Source organism: Necator americanus, chromosome IV (genome assembly GCF_031761385.1).
Source record: "Necator americanus strain Aroian chromosome IV, whole genome shotgun sequence".
Classification (NCBI taxonomy): Eukaryota; Metazoa; Nematoda; class Chromadorea; order Rhabditida; family Ancylostomatidae; genus Necator; species Necator americanus.
Genome location: NC_087374.1, coordinates 21633558 through 21653159, shown reverse-complemented (window position 1 = coordinate 21653159; position 19602 = coordinate 21633558). Strand labels below are relative to the sequence as shown.

Sequence of the window (19602 nt, the reverse complement as noted above, 5' to 3'; positions counted from 1 at the left end):
TTTTCTTTGCAAGAGGACGACTACTGCTTAAAATTTTATTCGCAAGGGTAGATAGCAGCGAATCTTATCAGCAGGCGCAGTATTTCTACGCCAGAAGAATTTTTCGATTATTGCTTACATATTTAGGTTTAAGGAATGTTTCGATGTGCCACAAGGTTGTTTAAGAGGTCATATGTTGGAAAGGTGCGATTTATTGTTTTTAAAATAAATATGTCAATATAGTTCAACACGATACTCAGTCCTGTGGAGTTTTTGTGAGAAAGATAACTCCCCCGGTGTATACTAGCAAAATGCAGTACTGTGCATCTTTTTGTTCTGTCCTGGGCACTAGACTCATAAGACCATATAATCGGGTCAAATCGACGTGAAGAGCAGGGTGCAGTTGCGTAAGCGGTTGCGCTCGAAGCGACGCGATGAGATAACGGTTGCTATCGAGGTGGGACCATCGGGAACTGCAGCAATGAACCGTTGTAGCAGGGGTCCTCATACGGTCCTAACCGCTGAACTCCACCGCACCGCTTACGCAACTGCATCGTGTTCATCCCATTTTTACTCTACTATAGATCTCCTGTCCCATATTCACACCATGGGTTACTGTAATGCACGAGCTTTTCCCAAATTCACGTTTCTGCCACTATCTGAAGGTCTGAAGGTTCCTTGTTCGATTTTTGACGCTGACGACACTCTTCCTGCCCGTCATATTCCTCAACTTCTGTTTACACTTTTCACTAAAGTCATTTCCATTGCATCGTGCGATGAAGTCGCTGCAGCAAACATCCAGACGAATTTTTGTTGCGACAAAGATGCGAACATCGCAATCGTTGCCTAGATGTTGAATGTACATGGCCACGTTAAAAACTGCGGCCTGTCTCTGTGTTTTAACGTCACCTTGTGAGATCGTGTCATGATTTATGGACGCTGACATCGTCTGCGTGATTATGCAGAGAACGCAGTTTTTCCACACATGGACTTTTCAACAGAAAATACCAAAGCAAACTCGAATGACTAGAAACGAAGGACTAAAAAGTCTATAATACTGTAAAGTACGACTATACCTTTGGAATTTATGTATATATAGTAAGGTCAAAACGACATGAAGCCCGGTGCACTTGCATAGGCGGCTCGAAGCGAACGTAGCGGTTAGGATCGTGGTAGTACCCTCATTACTTTCGCCCTTCGCTGCAGTTAGCGATCGCCTCACCTCGATTCCAACCGCTATTTCCATCTCATCGCTTACGTAAACTACACCGTGCTTCATGTCGTTTTGACCCGATTATACAACGTCAACTGTTGCTGTGATATGTGAACAAAACATAAAGTGGTGGCACTGTGGATGAATACGTGATGGTTGTAATTATATGGTTCTTGCGAACTCTTGTATCTTTATGTGCTTAGTTCTGCCAAACTATTATTTCTACGTAATTATAACTTCTCTCAGCTACCAAATTTAGTCTTCAGAAGAACGCTTATTTCCTGTTATCGTAGTTATTTCGCTACCTTTGGAAAAATCCTGGTAAGAACATCACATGTCTCTCGGTATAAACGTCTTGCTTTGTTGGTTACATAAATGTCCTATATAACCTTAAATTCTTTCATTCAAAGAGCAGTGTATCCTACGATCAACTAAACAATCAATGGTGTAAGTAGGTCAATACAACCAACTAAAATACAACCTGAAGCTCGCTGTCTCTAGTTAAGTAACTGCGCCCTATGTAGCGCGCGGGTCCTTACTCGATCGCATCGCCCCACTACGTCGGTTTGAACGCTAAAACAAACGCTGGTTTTAATTTTTCCAGATAGTGCAGGAACGTTTTTTGAATCTACAAGAGTATCAGAGCAAAGAACTTCTTCACAAACATGGATGCACGGTTCAGAATTTCATTGTTGCATCTAATATGGAAGAAGCAACCGAGAAACTGAAAGATTTCGGTGGGTTTGTGATTTTTCTGCTACTGAATTCTCCAGGTTAACCTTGTATTCCGAAGGTGACGTGGAATATGTTGTGAAGGCTCAAATTTTGGCCGGAGGTCGTGGTAAGGGGCATTTCATAGGAGGTAGTGACAAAGTTCGAGGTGTTTTCATCACTAAAGAGTAGGTTTTTTTTCTCTCTTTGCTGTTTTTGCTCTGACTATGACTTGCAGACTTTCCTACTTTCTTCCTTGATTTCTCTTCGAAATGAAACACTTTATTTTCAACTTAAGCCGCAACGAAGCCCTAAAATCCATTCCTGAAATGATTGGTAAACGTTTGGTAACGAATCAAACTACGAAGGACGGCGTTGAAGTAAAGAAAGTTGGTAAAGACAAAAGTTTTGAATTCTGTTGCCTGCTTTTTCTCTACGCTCTTTGTTTGAATTAGTATCTATACCTTTTAAGTAGTCGAAATTCCGATTGAAGGTGATGGTAGCTGTGGGAGTACCGATCAAACGGGAAACATACGTGGCAGTTATCATGGACCGTGAATCAAATGGACCAGTGGTTGTTGCCTCTCCAGCTGGTGGGATGGACATCGAGAAAGTTGCAAGGGATACACCAAACTTGATTTTCAAGGTATCTTATTCTAACTCTACCTAAATACTTTTTGGTTGGTTTGTTTTTGGTCAATTAGAGATGCCTTGTATATTGCTGTACAGGGTTTCATTCAAGAGTAAATTGACCCCGTGATTAGGATCAAATTTTTTCAAGAGTAAATTGACCCTGTGATTAGGATCAAATTTTTTCAAGAGTAAATTGACCCCATGATTAGGATCAAATTGGACAAATTTGATCCTAATCATGGGGTTTGCTCTAAGATTAGCTGCTACTTTCAAACCGTTATGGTTTCCTCTCTATCTCATACTGAATCTGCTTTCTAGAAAATCAGGATTTCTTAGCCTTAGGATACGTATGCTGTTTACCCTGTAATAGAACGTCATCCTTCTAATCAATTGCAACGCGCGCGTCCTGGAGAGGGCGATCGGATGGTGCCTCCTCACCACCCTATTCGAGCAAAACCAATGAACAGGCCGCTGAGAGGACCTGAGAGTGCACAAAGGTGCGCATTCTAATCTGCTTTGTGGGAACTAAGGCTGTTTCTAAGCCTTTTTCCATGACATTTAGAGGAAGATGAACTGAACCACTCTGGTGTCCGTAGTCTACAATCCCAATTCTAGGTTTTCTTAAGGTTTCCGCACTACGTCAATTTCGTGATACGCTGCCTTTAAGTTTGAGTTGCTGAATTACAAGGTCCGAAATAACTTCGCTTAATTCTCAAACAGAGTCACAGATTTTAGTAGATATACTAACGGTAGAGTTCGTTTTAGGAGCCGATTGATATTGACGTAGGTATCACTAGTGAGCAAGCTATGAAGGTCGCAAAGAGATTGGAATTCAGTGGTGATCTTGCCAAGAAGGTCTGTCTTCACTTTTTTCTTCAGTCAGTTCCCTCTTGCATTTTGGTTATCATTGTTGCTGAACATTTTCGTCGCGGGCTGTTTGTCTCCTGCTCTGTTTGCTTCTGAGTAGAAACACTACATATCCTACCACTCTTTCAGGCTGCGGACGAGATAAAACTGTTGTATAATCTATTCATTTCCGTCGATGCCACACAAGTTGAGATCAATCCATTTGTTGAAACTCGTGACGGACGCGGTAGGCGTGTTAGTGTATTCTGCATGCTTGCACGCTACTTTCTTAATGTTTATCTAAGATTTTCAGTTTTCTGTGTTGATGCGAAAATGAACTTTGATGATAGTGCGGCTTTTCGTCAAAAAGAAGTGTTCGCAATGAATGATCAATCTGAGCAGGTCAGAGAAGCCACTCTTTTCAATTTTTCATATTCTTCATATCCGGTATTACTAAAATGCTGATCAAATTCTTTTCTTTTACCATTAATTCCTTTTTACACTCGTTTTAGTGTGCTTCGTTTTTGTTCCGCTTAACTTCACGTTGGTTTCAGTTTTGACGGAGTCCACTTGTAGCTTTCAGGATGCTCGAGAAGTAGAGGCTCATCAATATAATCTGAATTACATAGGAATGGATGGAAACATCGCTTGTTTAGGTGAATTTTATGTTTGTCGATGATCTTGATGTGCTTGAATTAAATTCTTAAGCCATGTCTTTTTGCTACCTTGTAAAGCTTATGTATTATTTAAAATGTACTTTGAACTGGCTGATTATTGTTGCCGAGAAATAAGTTGTGACTGCTTTTTTTTTGTGTTTAATACAACATAGTGCCCTTAGGCTTTTTCTGCTATATCGAAGTAAGGTCTTTTTTGAAATTACACAGTCGTAGTACGCATTTTTTTTCGCAAAAAAAAAGAATGCAATCTGTATGTTGCATGGTATGTTTTTACGACGATTGGAGAAAGATGAGCGGAACCACGCTGGGTTCCGCAAACTACTATCCGAACTCTACGCTTCTGCTGTGGGATCAGTACGAAGTCAAATTGATACGCTGCCTTTAAATAAATGTGAAATTCCATAGGATTAAATTACTACATCACAGATTAACTCCATCTCGGACAGAGCTTTTTTTTTGTTACAAACCGTCTTTTCAATGTGTTTTTTTTTTGTGTTCAAAATGAAACATTGTTTCTCCAACCTAACTGCTGCAATTTTTGATAAGTTCTGACTGTTTAATATCTGCTTTTAGTGAATGGCGCTGGACTCGCTATGGCAACGATGGACATAATTAAGCTGAAAGGTGGAGAACCTGCGAACTTTTTGGATGTTGGAGGCACCGTTACGGAAGACCAAGTTCTTCACGCGTTTCGAATAATCACAAATGATCCGAAGGTTGGATCAGCTAATTATGTTGACTTGTTCAAGGCTACAGGCAGCTGCGACTACCAATAAGTCTGTATATGGCGTACATCTTTGACGAAAAATCTGTGGTTCTTAACATTTTTAGGTAAAATGTGTATTGGTTAATATATTCGGAGGAATTGTTAATTGTGCCACGATAGCCAATGGAGTAGTAGCAGCATGTCGGAAAATCAATCTTCGTGTGCCGCTTGTGGTGCGGTTACAAGGTGCGTCGATTTCTTGCGATTTTTAGTGGAGTGGATGTAATTTCATTTGCTGCGTATTCTTACCATTTTTGGACGTCTTCTTTATTGTGCATTTGCGGAGTTTCCAGGGTTTTCTTTTTACATGGAATTACTTAAGCAGGCATATTTATTACAACCCGATAGAAGTATGTAAAACATTTATGAGAGCATTTTTTATACAATAGTTTTCAATGACTGCGATGAACTGTCGTCATTGAATGTGGGGGTCCTAGAGGGTAAACGTGTTATGAGTGGAGCTTGCCGTGCAACTGGTCGGAACCATGTAGAAAAAGCTTTCCGATATGGAGTGATATAGGTGAGAGAGATCACCGGATTACAGAGTGGAAGGAAAGCAGTGACCGTTTGAGTGAGATACTCGATCACAGGATGGCTGAGCAATTGAAACTGCCCGACAAAATACATCAGCATCATTGCTATCAGCAACAATGGTGTGTAGGATTGAAGCGTGATCACCTGGAAATGAAAATGGTGACTTTTAACGAAGAGCTTTGTACTCAAGGTGGGACGTTTGTTCCTCAGCCAATCGCATGCGTTTAGGAACGTAAGGCAGTTGTGTGTTTAGAAACTAATGTTATCACAACAAAGCTTTTTTTATGAAGATTAGGAGGAAAAATGATAAAGTTTCTGGCGTTAATCAATCCGCTTAGGATGCGCCCCCACGCTCACTTCAATTCAGAATAGTTTTATGTTTACGAACGTGTAAGTAGCCTATACAATGACTTGTGGTGGCTAGCCGAGGTACCAATTTATCGACCCCGGAGGGATGAAAGGCTTGGTGAGCATTAGGGCGGACTCGAACCTCCGATCGATCGTGCAGGAAGCGGAACCTCTAACCGCTAAACTGCTACACCACTCTCATCACTACAGTTTAGTTTATGAAAAATTATATCTTTCATTTGTTCAATTTCTAATTCCACGTGAAAAAATAATTCCAAGGTATCATGAGGAAGAGTTTCTTTCAAAAATTTGATAATTTTTTAGAAACAAAACAGCTTTGAACGCTTGAAAATTCATTTTTCTCATTAAAATCTCTTGCGTATTTTTAAAATCAACTGGCTGAAACAGTATTGCAAAATCTGTTGAAGCTAAGTATTAGCTCAAAAGTGTAATTTTTTTTTGTCACAAACGATTTTTCTTCAGTGTCTTAACGTTGTTCTCGATTTGGGAAAAAAGGCTCGATGATGATTTGTAAGAGAAGAGGAATAAGTCAATGAATAAACTTTGAAGAAATGTACCTTCATCAGTTGAATATGCATTTTCCTATTTGACCTCTTAAATTTTATCGAGGCGTCCTTGAGAATACGTAACGTCTTGTGGCGGAGCACGCCAATAAGTATGTACAGAGGTATGTTCGGAATAAAGAGGTAGAGAACAGTGAGAAGCGTTGTTGGCTCGGTGAAAGGATAATGACCAGAAACTGTGTATCCAGTAAGATTATAAGTGGGATGATGTTTCATTACCATCTCCTTCAACAGTTCTGGATCATCGCTATGACGGATGTGAATGACCTGAAATGGATGAGTACTCTTGAAGAATTGAAAGATTTATGTAATCGCCAACCCTGCGTCAAGTATTGAGTCCCAATCTAAGAAAAAAAGTGTGAAGGGACGAAACTAGTCTTTTCAGTACGAACTAATATTCAACCCTACTTTTGTGCAAGACACTTCGGGGAAATGATAAATGCTCCACTTCATTTTTTCCTCATATCCTTATTCCTATTTCTTATACAAATAACATATGTCATGTAGGAAGTAGCACGCATCCATATCCAAAAGTGAAAGCTGACCTTTTAGATGAAAAGGAAAGGAGAAAATGCCTAAAACTCTTAAAAACTCAAGGATATGAAATACATATAAATATTTCAGAGTCTTCAACCTGGGGAGATTCTTTAGTGAATAAATGTTTCGATCACTCTGTATATTTTGCATTCTGTTGCCAGTCCGCTGTTACACCCATTTAAAAAAAAAAGTTGACTCACATATAAGAGGAATGACGGAGCGTAAACAGCTAGGCAGATGGCAGCTAACTGCCTTCGTCTAGGTATCCTAGTACTAACCAGGATGTAGTACCGATATGAGAAAGAGATGAATTGTGACATGAGGCCATGTTCGAGAGCGTGTAGCAGCGTTTCGTAGATGACTAGACAGGCACGAGATCCGAGATGAACGCAAGGTCCATTCGAGATGAAGACAATAGCTTGCCCGGAAGGAATTATTCTGGAACGACTACGTTTAAAAAAGAAACGATTCAAGGAAGAGAAACTAAGTTTGAAAAAAAAAGCCAGAAATAAGGAGGAATATGAAGAAATTGAAAGGACCAAAATCATTGATAGACAGCTTTGTAAACGTTTTAGAAAGGAAATCTGCTGTTTTTTTCTTATATATCTTTAGTGAGTCTTATCATATTATTCATGCGGAATTTTAGAGAAGGAAAAAGGTGTATGAACATTCACTCCTGTGAAGCTCTCTTTTTAATGCATGAAAAACGAATTGATAAAAAGTACATGGTGAAAAAAGCTAGATATGACTGTTAGATTTACTGGCATTTACTTAAGGTTATAGAATTGAATTACCCTCTGTTAATCCGCTTATCGCTTAATCACTCTCTGTCGCTCACTGTCCAGCGAATTCGATTTACTTTGTCCGAAAATTCTCTCATTCACTTTCTTTAAGAAAATCCTTTTTTAAATCGTTATTTTCCGCGTTAACTCGGTACTTGAACGGTTTCTCTCATTCACCACCTCTTAGTTCTGCAACATGACATTGAGCAATGAGAAGAAAGTGCAGAGCGGATTACAAATCCCTTCTTTGAGTTTTTAAAGCAAATATAAATATCAGGTGGTTATAAGAAAAATGCACATGATTTTAGCGGAGAAGATATCCCTTTGCCTTTAAATTATGCTTTGAAGCTATGTTTGAATAGTGAAAATTAGGCATTCAACCGTAAATGGAACATTCTTCTTGGAAATCGTTCGGAACTATTCTTTTATAAAAAAAAATATTACGATTGCCTACTGAACCTCATAAGTTGTTGTGAAGAAAGTCGATTTTTTTCTGTAAGAGATGCATGCGGGGTCAAGCGTTGCTTCTCCAACGTTTCTGGGACAGTTCTCTTTAGCTGCCACTTCAGTATATTGGAAATTTCGTGTGTTAAAAAAGCAAAATCAAAAATTAGCCTGGGAACAAATAGTAAATGTGAAATGCGGTAGCTGACACAACCGAAGAAACAACAAGTAGCAGAGTAAGTAAATAATTAAACAAATAATAAAAAAATAAGTTTGCCGAAATGTTGTTGAAATATTGGTATTGACATATTCTCATTTTTATTCTAAAACCTAAGAAATATTTTCAAATTCTGATTAAGACACATAATACGATCAAAAAGAGATTAGTTAGGTGCAAAGTTCGAATTAGAAAAAAAAACAACGGAAAAAATGGAAAAATCAACATTTTGTTTCGACAATGTGATAATGGAACTTCGCAGGTTCGACATACCGCTGAGTAAGATTTCTGCAAAAGAGTTAAAAATTTGAAACCACTTCTGAAAGATGAGAAATTTAATTTTACGTAGCGATCAGCAGTATAAAAGTGGATTTAACTGGATCTAATTACCAGAAAATCTCAGATTTTGTGCGCACTGTTAGGTCTCGAAGATTGCAAATAGTTTCGTGATAAGAGGGCCGAAAGAAATCTGATAGAGAGCATCCTCGGCTACAACAATTGGGCCGCAGATCTCCCTCATTAGAGGGAACACAGCCGGTTAGTCGCGAGGATACGTGGCGCGTCCCCAGGCGGCGGATAGAGGGCTAATCGCGGACCAGAAGCGACCTTGTCCTTGCCCAGAGACGCAGGTGGATTCGGGGATGGACTCGCTGTTTCTGCTGTGCCAGGATCGGCACATAATACTACCGTATCTCGCACGTCGGTACGGCTAGAAGCCTGCAACCAAGTGACTGGGAGGTTTAAGGAGGCTGTTTGGTGTCGCTTCCAACAAATAAGCTCCACCTGTCCAGCCCGGGAGAGCGCAACGTTCTCCCAAAACTCATGAGACTAGAGGCTTGCAACCCGCTCATGGGTTTTCAATTTCTATGCAAAATACACTAATAGAAGAGTCTCGGCGGAAAGACTGGTACGGTAGCGCCAGAAAAGACGGGGCTGCAGGAGTCATGCAGGCTACGGAAACGGAAAAGGACTAGGACGGCGATCTGTAATTATAACGTCCGTACGCTTGCGTCGGATGCGGTTATTCAAGATCTGATAATGCAAACTATGAAGATCAAGTACGACGTCATCGAACTGACCGAGACGAAACGACGCCATCCACTGGACGCCGTGTATGACACTGGAGAAGAACTGTTCCTAGGAACATGCGACAGTAGAGGAGTTGGTGTAGTTGATGTTCTTGTCAACACGAATATGGCAGTGAACATCAACTCTTTGAAACATCTTATAACCCGAATTGGACGTTTACGGATGAGAAGATGTAGATCAACACCAGTTTTGACAATCTTCGTCGTTACGCTCCAACATCAAGCCACGAAGAAAAAGTCGAAGTTTTCTGTATGGATTTGGAGAAGTTTTACAGAGAAGATCATACCTTCTACAATTTCATAATTGGTGATTTCAACACCAAAATTTGCCCCAGAAGAACACCTCACATCGGAAACCACGGCCTTTAATGGAACGAACAGGCAGAGAGGCTTTCCCAGTTCATCATGACGACTAAGACCATCCATGGGAACTCGCAATTCCAGAAGCCCTCCTCTCTACGCTGGACGTGGGATTCACCTTTTGGAGGGTATCATAATGAAATTGACGACATCATCGTCAGTAAAAGGTTTTGCCTGACGGATGTCGCTATTGTACCAAAGTTTTATACGGGATCGGACCATCGCCTTCTTCGAGGAAGATTTTCTTTCACACGGGCAAAAGAAAAAGCCGCGAAGTTCTTTAAGCGAACTCCCAGAACCATCATACACTGGAAGCTCTTCGCTTCGCTTGTCGATTTTTGGGAAGATACCGTTATGGACAACATCGACGGCGAAGAGTGGCTTGTAGAACATCTTCACGACTGTAGGAGGAAAGCGAAGAGTTTCAAAACCACCAAGAGACGCCTGTCTCCGAAAACTCTAGAGCTGATACGTGGAGCTACACGAGCTGCAGGCAAGCAAGAACTCACGTCCGAGCTAGCAAGGCTTTGCAGAGAGACGATAAAGGAAGACCTCAAAGGGAGAAGAGCAGAAGTGTTGGCTGAAGATGCAGAGGTAGAACAGAGCATTTGCTACTCCCGTCGGGACTTCGCCAATCGTAAAACAACAATGACTGCTCTCCGGACCTCAGATGGAACAACTACAGCATCGAGAAGGAGGATGGAAAATGTCATTCACGACTTTTACTCAGACCTCTTCGACAGCCACGTCCACTTGCCTCCTCACCATCTGAGGGAAGATGGACATGTCGTTCCAGAGGTGCTCCCTTCCGAAGTCGGACATGTCGGTGAAAAATCGTACTTCACTCGGTCTCGACAGAATCAAGCCTGAAAATCTGAAGTACCTTCCAGCAGTCCTCATCGACACACTAGTGAGGCTCTTCACTCGCTATCTGTCGGAATGCAAGGTTCCTAAGAAGTGGAAAACCAGCAAGACCGTGCTGTTATATAAGAAGGGAGACGCACAAGACGTCGGCAACTATCGTCCAATCTGCTTACTGTCTGTCATCTACAAGCTCTTCACAAGAGTAATCCTAAACAGGATAGAAAGAGCATTAGATGAAGGACAGCCATGCGAGCAACCAGGGTTCCGAAAATGGTTCAGTGCGATTGACCACAAACGCACGTTTTCAAAACCATAAAACAACATTCCCCTCGAATCCCAGAAACAACAAAGGAGACACACTACTTGACGTGAAGGTCCGATTGGGCTTACGTCGGCGGGTCTTTTCCTTGAGGAAGCCATACGACACGGTGCGCGTTAGAGTCGTAGAGGACCCTACTATCATCTCCAGTAACAAGCTCTTCGAGAAATTCTTTTCGATGGGGGCGAAGAAAGAGAGATCGACGGGTGGATACCCGGGCAAATCGGGTGCCATCCGTCAAGGTGTGAGGGATCCATCGAAACAGCACTTTTTTGTTAGCTGAGGACCGCGAGTCGACTGACGACTGCTGAATGGCAACACCCGAGTCTTGTCGCAGAACTGCGGGTGTTCATCTCCGGATCCTCTTTGACAGCGTCGAGAATGGCGGAGTCTTGGACAGTGTGGGAGCGTCCCGACCGGGGCTTGTCTTCGATGTTGGTGCATCCGCTTGCAAAGCGAGCGAACCAGCGCTTGACAGTCCTGATGGTAGTGGTGCCCTCGCCCAATCTGCTGCTGATGTTGCGGGTTGCTGCCGTTGCTCCAATGCCGCCACGCCATAGATAGAAATGATAGCTCGAAGTTGTTCTTGCGTAATTGACGTCGTAATTAAAGTTAAGGACCCCCCCGGGCTATATGTATTTATTGTGGAGAAGATTCGAGAACGTTCTGCAACTATAACACGGTACGACATGGGTTCCGCCCAAAAATGGAAAGTTTTGAAAATTTCGAGAAGAGAGCAATTGCAAAAGAGCTAGAAACTTGAAAGCACTACTAAAAGGGACAAGAGGACTCAGAAAAGTGCTTTCGATGTATTACTGTAAAGGAATGCTTGCACCACAAAACAGTCACGTCGCTGATTTTGAAACCTAATTCTTTTAAATTTTGATGGGGGAAAATTTTCAAGCTTTTTTCAGATTTCTCCCATCTAAATTTTGACCGTTCTTCCTTCTTCCACCTTTGCTTCAGAAAAGTGGGCTTTTGCAAGCAAGAGGAAAATGCGATCAGCGTCATAGAATGCGGAATTGAATGGCTGATGCTAGGAGTAACCCGCTTTACGCAAATGAAAGAAGGGATTCGAAACTCACGCCTACGTTACCGACCGAAGGTCCGAGACGCTGCCGCATATGCCAAGGAATGCAAAATTAGGTGGGCCGGACTCGTGATGCGTTTCAACTACAATCGTCAGACCAGAGCCGTAAACGAGCGGATACCTCGCAACATCAAACGCACTGCAGAAAGACCGCCGACCCGAGGGTCTTTACGAAACCCTTCAAAGAAAAGTACGACGCTCTTCAAGTCCCTCGAGATGCCATCGGAAGAGATGCAACCGAGAAATCTGAAAAAAACTTGAAAATTTTAAATTTTCCCCCATCAAAATTCAAAAGAATTAGGTTTCAAAACCAGCGACGTGACTGTTTTGTGGTGCAAGCATTCCTTTACAGTAATACATCGAAAGCACTTTTCTGAGTCCTCTTGTCCCTTTTAGTAGTGCTTTCAAGTTTCTAGCTCTTTTGCAATTGCTCTCTTCTCGAAATTTTCGGAACTTTCCATTTTTGGGCGGAACCCATGTCGTACCGTGTTATAGTTGCAGAACGTTCTCGAATCTTCTCCACAATAAATACATATAGCCCGGGGGGGTCCTTAACTTTAATTACGACGTCAATTACGCAAGAACAACTTCGAGCTATCATTTCTATCTATGGCGTGGCGGCATTGGAGCAACGGCAGCAACCCGCAACATCAGCAGCAGATTGGGCGAGGGCACCACTACCATCAGGACTGTCAAGCGCTGGTTCGCTCGCTTTGCAAGCGGATGCACCAACATCGAAGACAAGCCCCGGTCGGGACGCTCCCACACTGTCCAAGACTCCGCCATTCTCGACGCTGTCAAAGAGGATCCGGAGATGAACACCCGCAGTTCTGCGACAAGACTCGGGTGTTGCCATTCAGCAGTCGTCAGTCGACTCGCGGTCCTCAGCTAACAAAAAGGTGCTGTTTCGATGGATCCCTCACACCTTGACGGATGGCACCCGATTTGCCCGGGTATCCACCCGTCGATCTCTCTTTCTTCGCCCCCCATCGAAAAGAATTTCTCGAAGAGCTTGTTACTGGAGATGATAGTAGGGTCCTCTACGACTCTAACGCGCACCGTGTCGTATGGCTTCTTCAAGGAAAAGACCCGCCGACGTAAGCCCAATCGGACCTTCACGTCAAGTAGTGTGTCTCTTTTGTTGTTTCTGGGATTCGAGGGGAATGTTGTTTTATGAGCTCCTCCCACAAGGCCATACCGTCACCGGTTCCATATACGCTTGTCAGCTCCAGAAGTTCGCATCGAGAAAAATGGCTGAGACGAACTTCGGTGGACTTCCACCACAATAAAGCTAGGTCCCATGTAGCTAAGGAGACCCTCGAAAAACTGATGTAGTTAGGCTGCGACACGGTGCCCCATTCCCCCTATTCTCCCGACGTTGCCCCCTCAGACTACCACTTATTCCGGCCCCTCAAGGCTTCGAAGTCGAATGGGCGGTCAGCGACATCTTCGACTACCAGTCTCCCCAGTTCTGGGAGAAAGGGATCGCTGACTTGCCCATCAGGTGAGACACGGTTGTAATTAATGATGGTGATTGAATTATTGATGAATTTCTATTGTAAGCTGAGTAAGAAATAAAGCAGGAAATATTACAAATGGTGACAAGATTTGATGTCCAACCTAATATTATAATTCATGTAATTAATTTGCGGTACGTAATATTTTGTCTCGTTATCATGCTGTCCTCTAATCAGTACTGCCCACAACATGCTTCCTTAGAACTCACTCCTCTTACAGCCGCTTTTTTTGCGACTTCCCAATAGGAAAATCCCATCACGCGCTTCGCTTCGTGGATGCATGTCATGTCACGCCTATTGACAGTCTGATTGTTGAACGGAAACCTGAGTTGCTCTTATAAATGTCTTTTTAAAAATTAGATTTGAGATTGTGATTCTGTGATTTTGAGCTTTTGAATCACTTATGCGAGACGAAATGAGTCGAAATCATTTTCGAGTAATAGTAGCAGTTCCGGAAAAGTGGAGAGTGTGAAGATTCCGAAAAAGAATTTGTCAATTTCTGAAGCAGTGATTTTCCTAGATGTAACATCCGTTGATTCCATAACACATTTACTACTTCGAGAGTCTTGCTTATTAGACTGCTGTAGGGATTCTAAGCCGGGTGAACGCTTGCGGCTCTTGATTAAGAGTATGTTCGAGATTTGTAGGGACTCTGACTAGTATCGTGTGATATCAATAGAAATTTCGAGTTATAGTTATAAGGAATACTAGGTTTGATTTGATTCTGGCTGAAATTCAGAACGTAGAAAGGTGATAAGTGGAGGTTGTCTTCCTTCTGCTAACTTTAAAAACCTGCGTATAATATGTAAATAGGAACAAGGGTTTGAACCAGAACTTTAAAAAAAAAACAGCAATATAAGGAGAAAGACCAACAGGATGCAGTTGCGAAAAGATAAGCGGAATATACAGAAGATATGGAAGCGATATGATTTAACACAGAGGAATGGGCAGCAGGTGCAAAAAAAGGATATGCACAATTGAATACTGAGAAGAGAAAAAATGAGAAAACAATAAGAAAAACTTGATAGAAAGGAAGAGCTAACAAAGACAATATGATGACTCTATCCGAAGAAAGAAAAAGAACAAAAATGTAAGCAAGAAGATACGATACGCAGATACACAAGAAGGAAGAACAGAAGCAAAGAAAAGACTCGATATGGAGAAAAGGGCAACAACAGGAGAGAAAGTGCTTTAATCTGCTTACCTGTTTGAGGTTAGAAATCCGCATAGAGCGATAGTAAAATCAGCAATAATGGTGTTGACAATGAGCACAGAATAGGTGTGCATTTTTCTAGGCGTATGCCGCCATACAATGTACAATAAAACAGAATTGAAAATGATTCCCAATAGATTAATAATGGTGTCGAAGCAGTAAGAGAGGAGATCAATCTTCACACGCATCTGAAAGTTCATCGTGCGCTGACGAGAACTGGGGTGTTTTCGCACGACAAATAGGCGTACGAGCACGACGAGGTGAATGTCGACACTCTAATTAAGTGCTTAGAGGGGAGGGGAAGGGCGAAAAAAACTGGAATTTTCCCGGAGTAACCAGAGTTCTAACATTTATTTGAATACACTTTAGTACATTCCATTTTTGCGAGAGAACTAATTGGCTCCTCTTTCTTGTGGATGATTCAAGAATTGCGAGAACCACAGAAAAAGATCATTTCAATCTCGTATTGTCTCTCTATATCGGTTGTTCTTTGTAGCAGTGAAGAATTTCAGTTATGGAGGGCCACGACGTAAAAGAAAAGAGGCGGTATAAAATAGGTACGTTCTAAAAAATGAAGAGAAATTGAGTAATACCTTCTTCCTTTCCCCACGTTGTTAAGTTCTCAGGACAAAATTTATGAAAGCTGAAGTATGTTTCAGAAAGCGGAACTGAGATGGAATATACCAGAATAAAAGCGCCTAAACGAGCTTGGAATTAGCTCAGAAATAAAGTCCGGTTTGAAAAGATGTGCAGATCCGCGAATTCAGCAAAATCCGGAAAGAATTGGTGGAACAAAGAATTGCTGTATAATTTAGCAGTATGACCATGAAAGGATTAAAGCCGATTGCTTGGAAAGATGCTATTCTGCGACCAATCCAAGGTGCAGCTCCATGTCAAAAGTGAAGAGGATGCCTCGAACAGTAACTAGAAACTGAGTCTTCGAGTCAGAAACATCCAAAATGAGAGAGCTGCACAGAAATCAATGCGCTTGCAAATCGGAAACCAATCTGCTTTTGCGGGATTTAACAGGTGAGGAAAACAAGTTGGAAATGATAATTCAGTCAACTCTGAGATGCATGTGAACTTAAAAAGGTTATGAGTCAAAAGTGAGGATAATTTGAGTGTGATTAGACCATATTGAGGTGTATGAACTCATACAGCGGTAAAATCACAAGAGATATCTTATTATTCAAAAGTGGGATAGCGTGACCGGTGTTACAGAGGCGTCTATAATGATCTGTAGATGAAAAGTGCAAACATTTCACTGCGTAGGCTAATTTCTGCGCGCGATTCCCAAACAAGTGTCGATTACTTCCGGAATATAGCCTTGCCTATATCTATCCCTTTGCAGTGTCGATCCAATTATGAACTTTCTGGAACTCAACTGACTGTTCTAAACAAACAACAGGGTGGACTGACTCTTTCATCCCATTCGTGAAATCAAAGATTCAGTTGCGAATGAGGCGATTCAAAAGCAGCGTATTGCGAAATCGAAGATGTTTGGATCTCTATACGATTAGATAAAGGTAGGGATGTTATCCCCGAGTGTGAGCCCAAGATCAATTCCACTTAGTAACCCAGACCCTAGAAAAAGGAGTGAAGTTACCCTGAGTAATTTCTCCTCCCTAACGATGTAACTGATGGGTGGTGATGGAATCGCGTTCTATGGCGTTATAATTTGCACGGTTTGGAAGGCGAGATCAGTTCTTTGGATCACTAATGAGAATCGAGCGTAATCCCCTAGCATTCATTAATTACACCCCCACCTCTCTCTAGTCATGGAAAGATCCTAACATCATCAATTTTATGATACACTGGCTTTGAAGTTGCGTTGTTTGCCCCCAAATGTTCTTGGTCGCTTGGTCAAATGATACAGATTGACCGGATGGCTTTGCGTCACACTCAATTGGTTTTCGTTCTGCTAAATATGGAGAGATTTTTCTACGATTTGTGTAAAATCTTATAGATGATCGTCTCCAAACCGCAAAATTATTGGTCGGTTTTATATTAAAAAAAATCTTTTTTTGTGAAAAAAAAATTATTTCTTACCAACGCAGAAGTCCGCAAAGAAATGGAACGTAATTGGCAAGTAAAACTAAAGAACCAACATAAAAAAATGCTTAGGATTTACTGGAGTTTAGTAACCAACATTGGACTCATATACGTCTGATCAATTGGCACACTATGGAATTAATGTGTGCGTCGTGAATGATTAAATCACTGAAATCGGATTTGCATCGTTTGATGTGGCGTTTCTGGCGATAATATCAAACAAAGTATGGTCACGTGATAAGTTTTCAAGGAATTTATTTGTTAGCGTATTGTGAAGATTTCCTAGAAGTTAATTCTCTGTTTCGGGGATCTAAGAAAGTAAGGTGCAGGTAGTTTTCTTTTCTGAGGTTTAGTAACCTTGGATCATTCGATGGGAAGAAATAAAGGTATATTTAGAAAATAAGCACAGCCGGTAGAAAAGAAATGTTGCAAAAGTTTAGCTTATCCCATAGACTGGATGTGCTTAGGTTATGGAGATATTCCAAGAATTCCCCTATCCCTGCGTATAGCGCAGAGACTGTTGCAAACAAGAATTTAGGGATGTACTCAAATTAGGATAAAGGATAAAAAAGGATAAAGTCACTGGCGTATCAATCCACTTGGGATGCGCCAACGCGTGTTGGCCTATACAATGACTTGCGGGGGCCAGCCAATGATCAAGTCAGTGTTTTTATCCTCCCAGACAAGTCTGGTACCAATTTATCGACCCCGGAGGGATGAAAGGCTTGGTTTGCACTAGGGCGGTTTCGAACCCTCGACCGTGTGGCTACAACGGACCTCTAACCGACTGCGCCACACCCGCCCATCGTACTCAAATTAGTTAGAAATGAATTAATGGTTTGAGTTATGTCTGAAATTTAATACGTGCGAAATCGTCCGTACCCTTGTGCGTCGGTTAGGAAAGTTTTATGTGCTTAGCACTCCCCTACTCACCATACCGGTGCCGCAATTTGTCATTGTTACCTTATCTTGGGATCTTTGTGACAGTCCATAAATTCGTAGCATACAGCATGTACAACATAAAATGAAAACTAGACGTAATTCCGATTATCTAAGAGGTTTTCCGGAGATTTTCTCTGGACGAAATGCCTATTTTTCAGGTACAAATGTTGACGAGGCTCGCCGCATCCTAAAAGAATCCGGTCTCCCGATCATCAGCGCCGATGACTTGGCCGACGCCGCGGAGAAGGCTGTTTCTGCTCTAAAGTAGCGTGTTTCTCATGAGGGAGGTTCCGCTTGAGTTTTAGAGTAATTTTCTTTTATTAACCATCGGTCAATGGATCTAGGGTTTTACGAAACATAATCGATACTCGTTCTTCAGAAATTTGAGAAATTCTATCAGAATGTGAATTCTCCGTTTTTGCCAGCAGCTGGCATTTCTCGCCTAAGGATTCTGTGTTCCGCTTTTCAGTGGTCTGATCACGAAAAGTGATCCTTTTTCCTATGTTGCGTTATATACAAATCATCTCAATTGAATACTGCATATATTCTGTTGTGCCTTTCTCTTTGATTAGTGAGTTAGGTTTAGAATTACTAGGAATTCATTACATTGTTAAAGTTTAATGTTTGTTACATTTTATACCGATAAATTTTTGCCGCTGCTGTGGCTCTATTGGTTCATTTCTATCCACGTTGACTCCAAAAAATCCTGCTAATTTCAAACAAATCTTAAAATAGCGCTTCAAGTGAAAGGTAATAGTGATTTTGTTACAGTCGTTCGTCATTCATTTCACTTTCTTCTTCATGTGAGAGTATTTTCAATAATATGCCATAGATTTCCATTTCATAGGAAAATTCGAGAAAAAGTTGTAGGGTTGGCTTAAACGTATGTGTAGTAGGGTCAAAACGACATGAAGCATGGTGCAGTTGCGCAAGCACTTGCACTCAAAGCGGTGTGGTATAGCGTAGCGGTTAGGATCGGGTGAGGAGAGGCGCGTGGTGCTGAAGGGAGGACAGCAGCGGCCAGCCTGTTTTCACGGGTACCTCTTGTCCCTCACCCTCCCGGCGGCTGTAGCGTAGTCGGTAAGAGGTTCCGCTCCAGTTGTTGACAAACGATGAAACTGTAGGGTAGCACCTTGCTAACACTAATACTGCTAACGTAGTCCTATTCATGGACTATTCTACAAAGAAACTATGAAAACCAAGGAAAAAAGCAGCGACGAAGTTGCTACTGCACTGTGGAGAGGGCCTAGTCTGCGTCATGATTGAGGGATGATGCGTCACCGGAGGGCGGTCGTTAGGTACCCGCAGCCGCCGCGACAGCCGATCATCAGTGAAAACGACTGACAACGGCGATCGTTAATTGCGCTGCGCAGCTACAGCAGAGCACTGCGCTGCGTTTGCCTGATGTCCCGCCCATCACATCCTTCATCCGCGACTCTCATCGTCTATGAGGTGCGAAACATGCCTCGCAGGGGCACGCTATGTCTGCTATTGCCTCCGTATGGAGTATCGATCGTTTACATATAAAGATGTATCGAACGACTGCACACGAGATACCAGAAACAGGAAATAACTGTACATTTTATTTGCGTAAAGCAAAAAAATCGAAATTTCACAAACTACTGCAGTATCTTACAAGGAATTAATAGTCTGTACAAATACAAATCTACATCCATATCTTCTATACAGTTTTTTTCAATCACACATCTACATCTTTCAAAAACCAGGTTCTCGGTCCTACACCTTTTAACTTTTATTCTGGAACGTTTTCAATTTTCAGCTACCTATGTTTACATTTGTTGCAACATTTGCTTTACAAATGCAAATTTTAAAAAAATACAACTTTACAGATTTTCTACGTTTTCTTCCACTTTCTACGTTGCTAC

General features: G+C 41.8%; 8 protein-coding genes across 9 annotated transcripts; 6 read left to right on the top strand and 2 right to left on the bottom strand.

Moving 5' to 3' along the window:
* Positions 1-135: 135 nt before the first annotated feature.
* On the top strand, positions 136-17984 carry RB195_002248 (uncharacterized protein; the record flags this gene model as incomplete). Of its 2 annotated transcripts, none has more annotated exons than XM_064199417.1 (12): positions 136-183; positions 1797-1929; positions 1986-2091; positions 2202-2292; positions 2397-2549; positions 3302-3391; positions 3533-3629; positions 3696-3784; positions 3966-4038; positions 4633-4775; positions 4891-5011; positions 17875-17984. In XM_064199417.1, 12 exons carry the CDS (start codon positions 136-138, stop codon positions 17982-17984), a joined length of 1254 nt encoding a protein of 417 aa, XP_064055297.1. The 2 variants fall into 2 exon arrangements, with proteins under 2 accessions (XP_064055297.1, XP_064055305.1); XM_064199416.1 differs by lacking the exon at positions 17875-17984 and adding an exon at positions 5119-5183.
* RB195_002255 (uncharacterized protein) lies at positions 5204-9418 on the bottom strand (the record flags this gene model as incomplete). Its single annotated transcript, XM_064199424.1, has 4 exons — positions 5204-5503; positions 6286-6558; positions 7107-7266; positions 9351-9418. The coding sequence occupies 4 exons, from the start codon at positions 9416-9418 to the stop codon at positions 5204-5206; spliced, it is 801 nt and encodes a 266-aa protein (XP_064055304.1).
* Positions 9319-9663, top strand: RB195_002254 (uncharacterized protein; the record flags this gene model as incomplete). Its single annotated transcript, XM_064199423.1, has 1 exon — positions 9319-9663. The coding sequence occupies one exon, from the start codon at positions 9319-9321 to the stop codon at positions 9661-9663; it is 345 nt and encodes a 114-aa protein (XP_064055303.1).
* On the top strand, positions 9765-10491 carry RB195_002253 (uncharacterized protein; the record flags this gene model as incomplete). Its single annotated transcript, XM_064199422.1, has 2 exons — positions 9765-10313; positions 10390-10491. The coding sequence occupies 2 exons, from the start codon at positions 9765-9767 to the stop codon at positions 10489-10491; spliced, it is 651 nt and encodes a 216-aa protein (XP_064055302.1).
* On the top strand, positions 9765-10589 carry RB195_002252 (uncharacterized protein; the record flags this gene model as incomplete). The annotated part of the gene is made up of 1 exon (XM_064199421.1): positions 9765-10589. One exon carries the CDS (start codon positions 9765-9767, stop codon positions 10587-10589), a length of 825 nt encoding a protein of 274 aa, XP_064055301.1.
* Positions 11214-11462, top strand: RB195_002251 (uncharacterized protein; the record flags this gene model as incomplete). Its single annotated transcript, XM_064199420.1, has 1 exon — positions 11214-11462. One exon carries the CDS (start codon positions 11214-11216, stop codon positions 11460-11462), a length of 249 nt encoding a protein of 82 aa, XP_064055300.1.
* On the top strand, positions 11963-12253 carry RB195_002250 (uncharacterized protein; the record flags this gene model as incomplete). Its single annotated transcript, XM_064199419.1, has 1 exon — positions 11963-12253. The coding sequence occupies one exon, from the start codon at positions 11963-11965 to the stop codon at positions 12251-12253; it is 291 nt and encodes a 96-aa protein (XP_064055299.1).
* Positions 12600-12848, bottom strand: RB195_002249 (uncharacterized protein; the record flags this gene model as incomplete). Its single annotated transcript, XM_064199418.1, has 1 exon — positions 12600-12848. The coding sequence occupies one exon, from the start codon at positions 12846-12848 to the stop codon at positions 12600-12602; it is 249 nt and encodes an 82-aa protein (XP_064055298.1).
* Positions 17985-19602: the final 1618 nt, after the last annotated feature.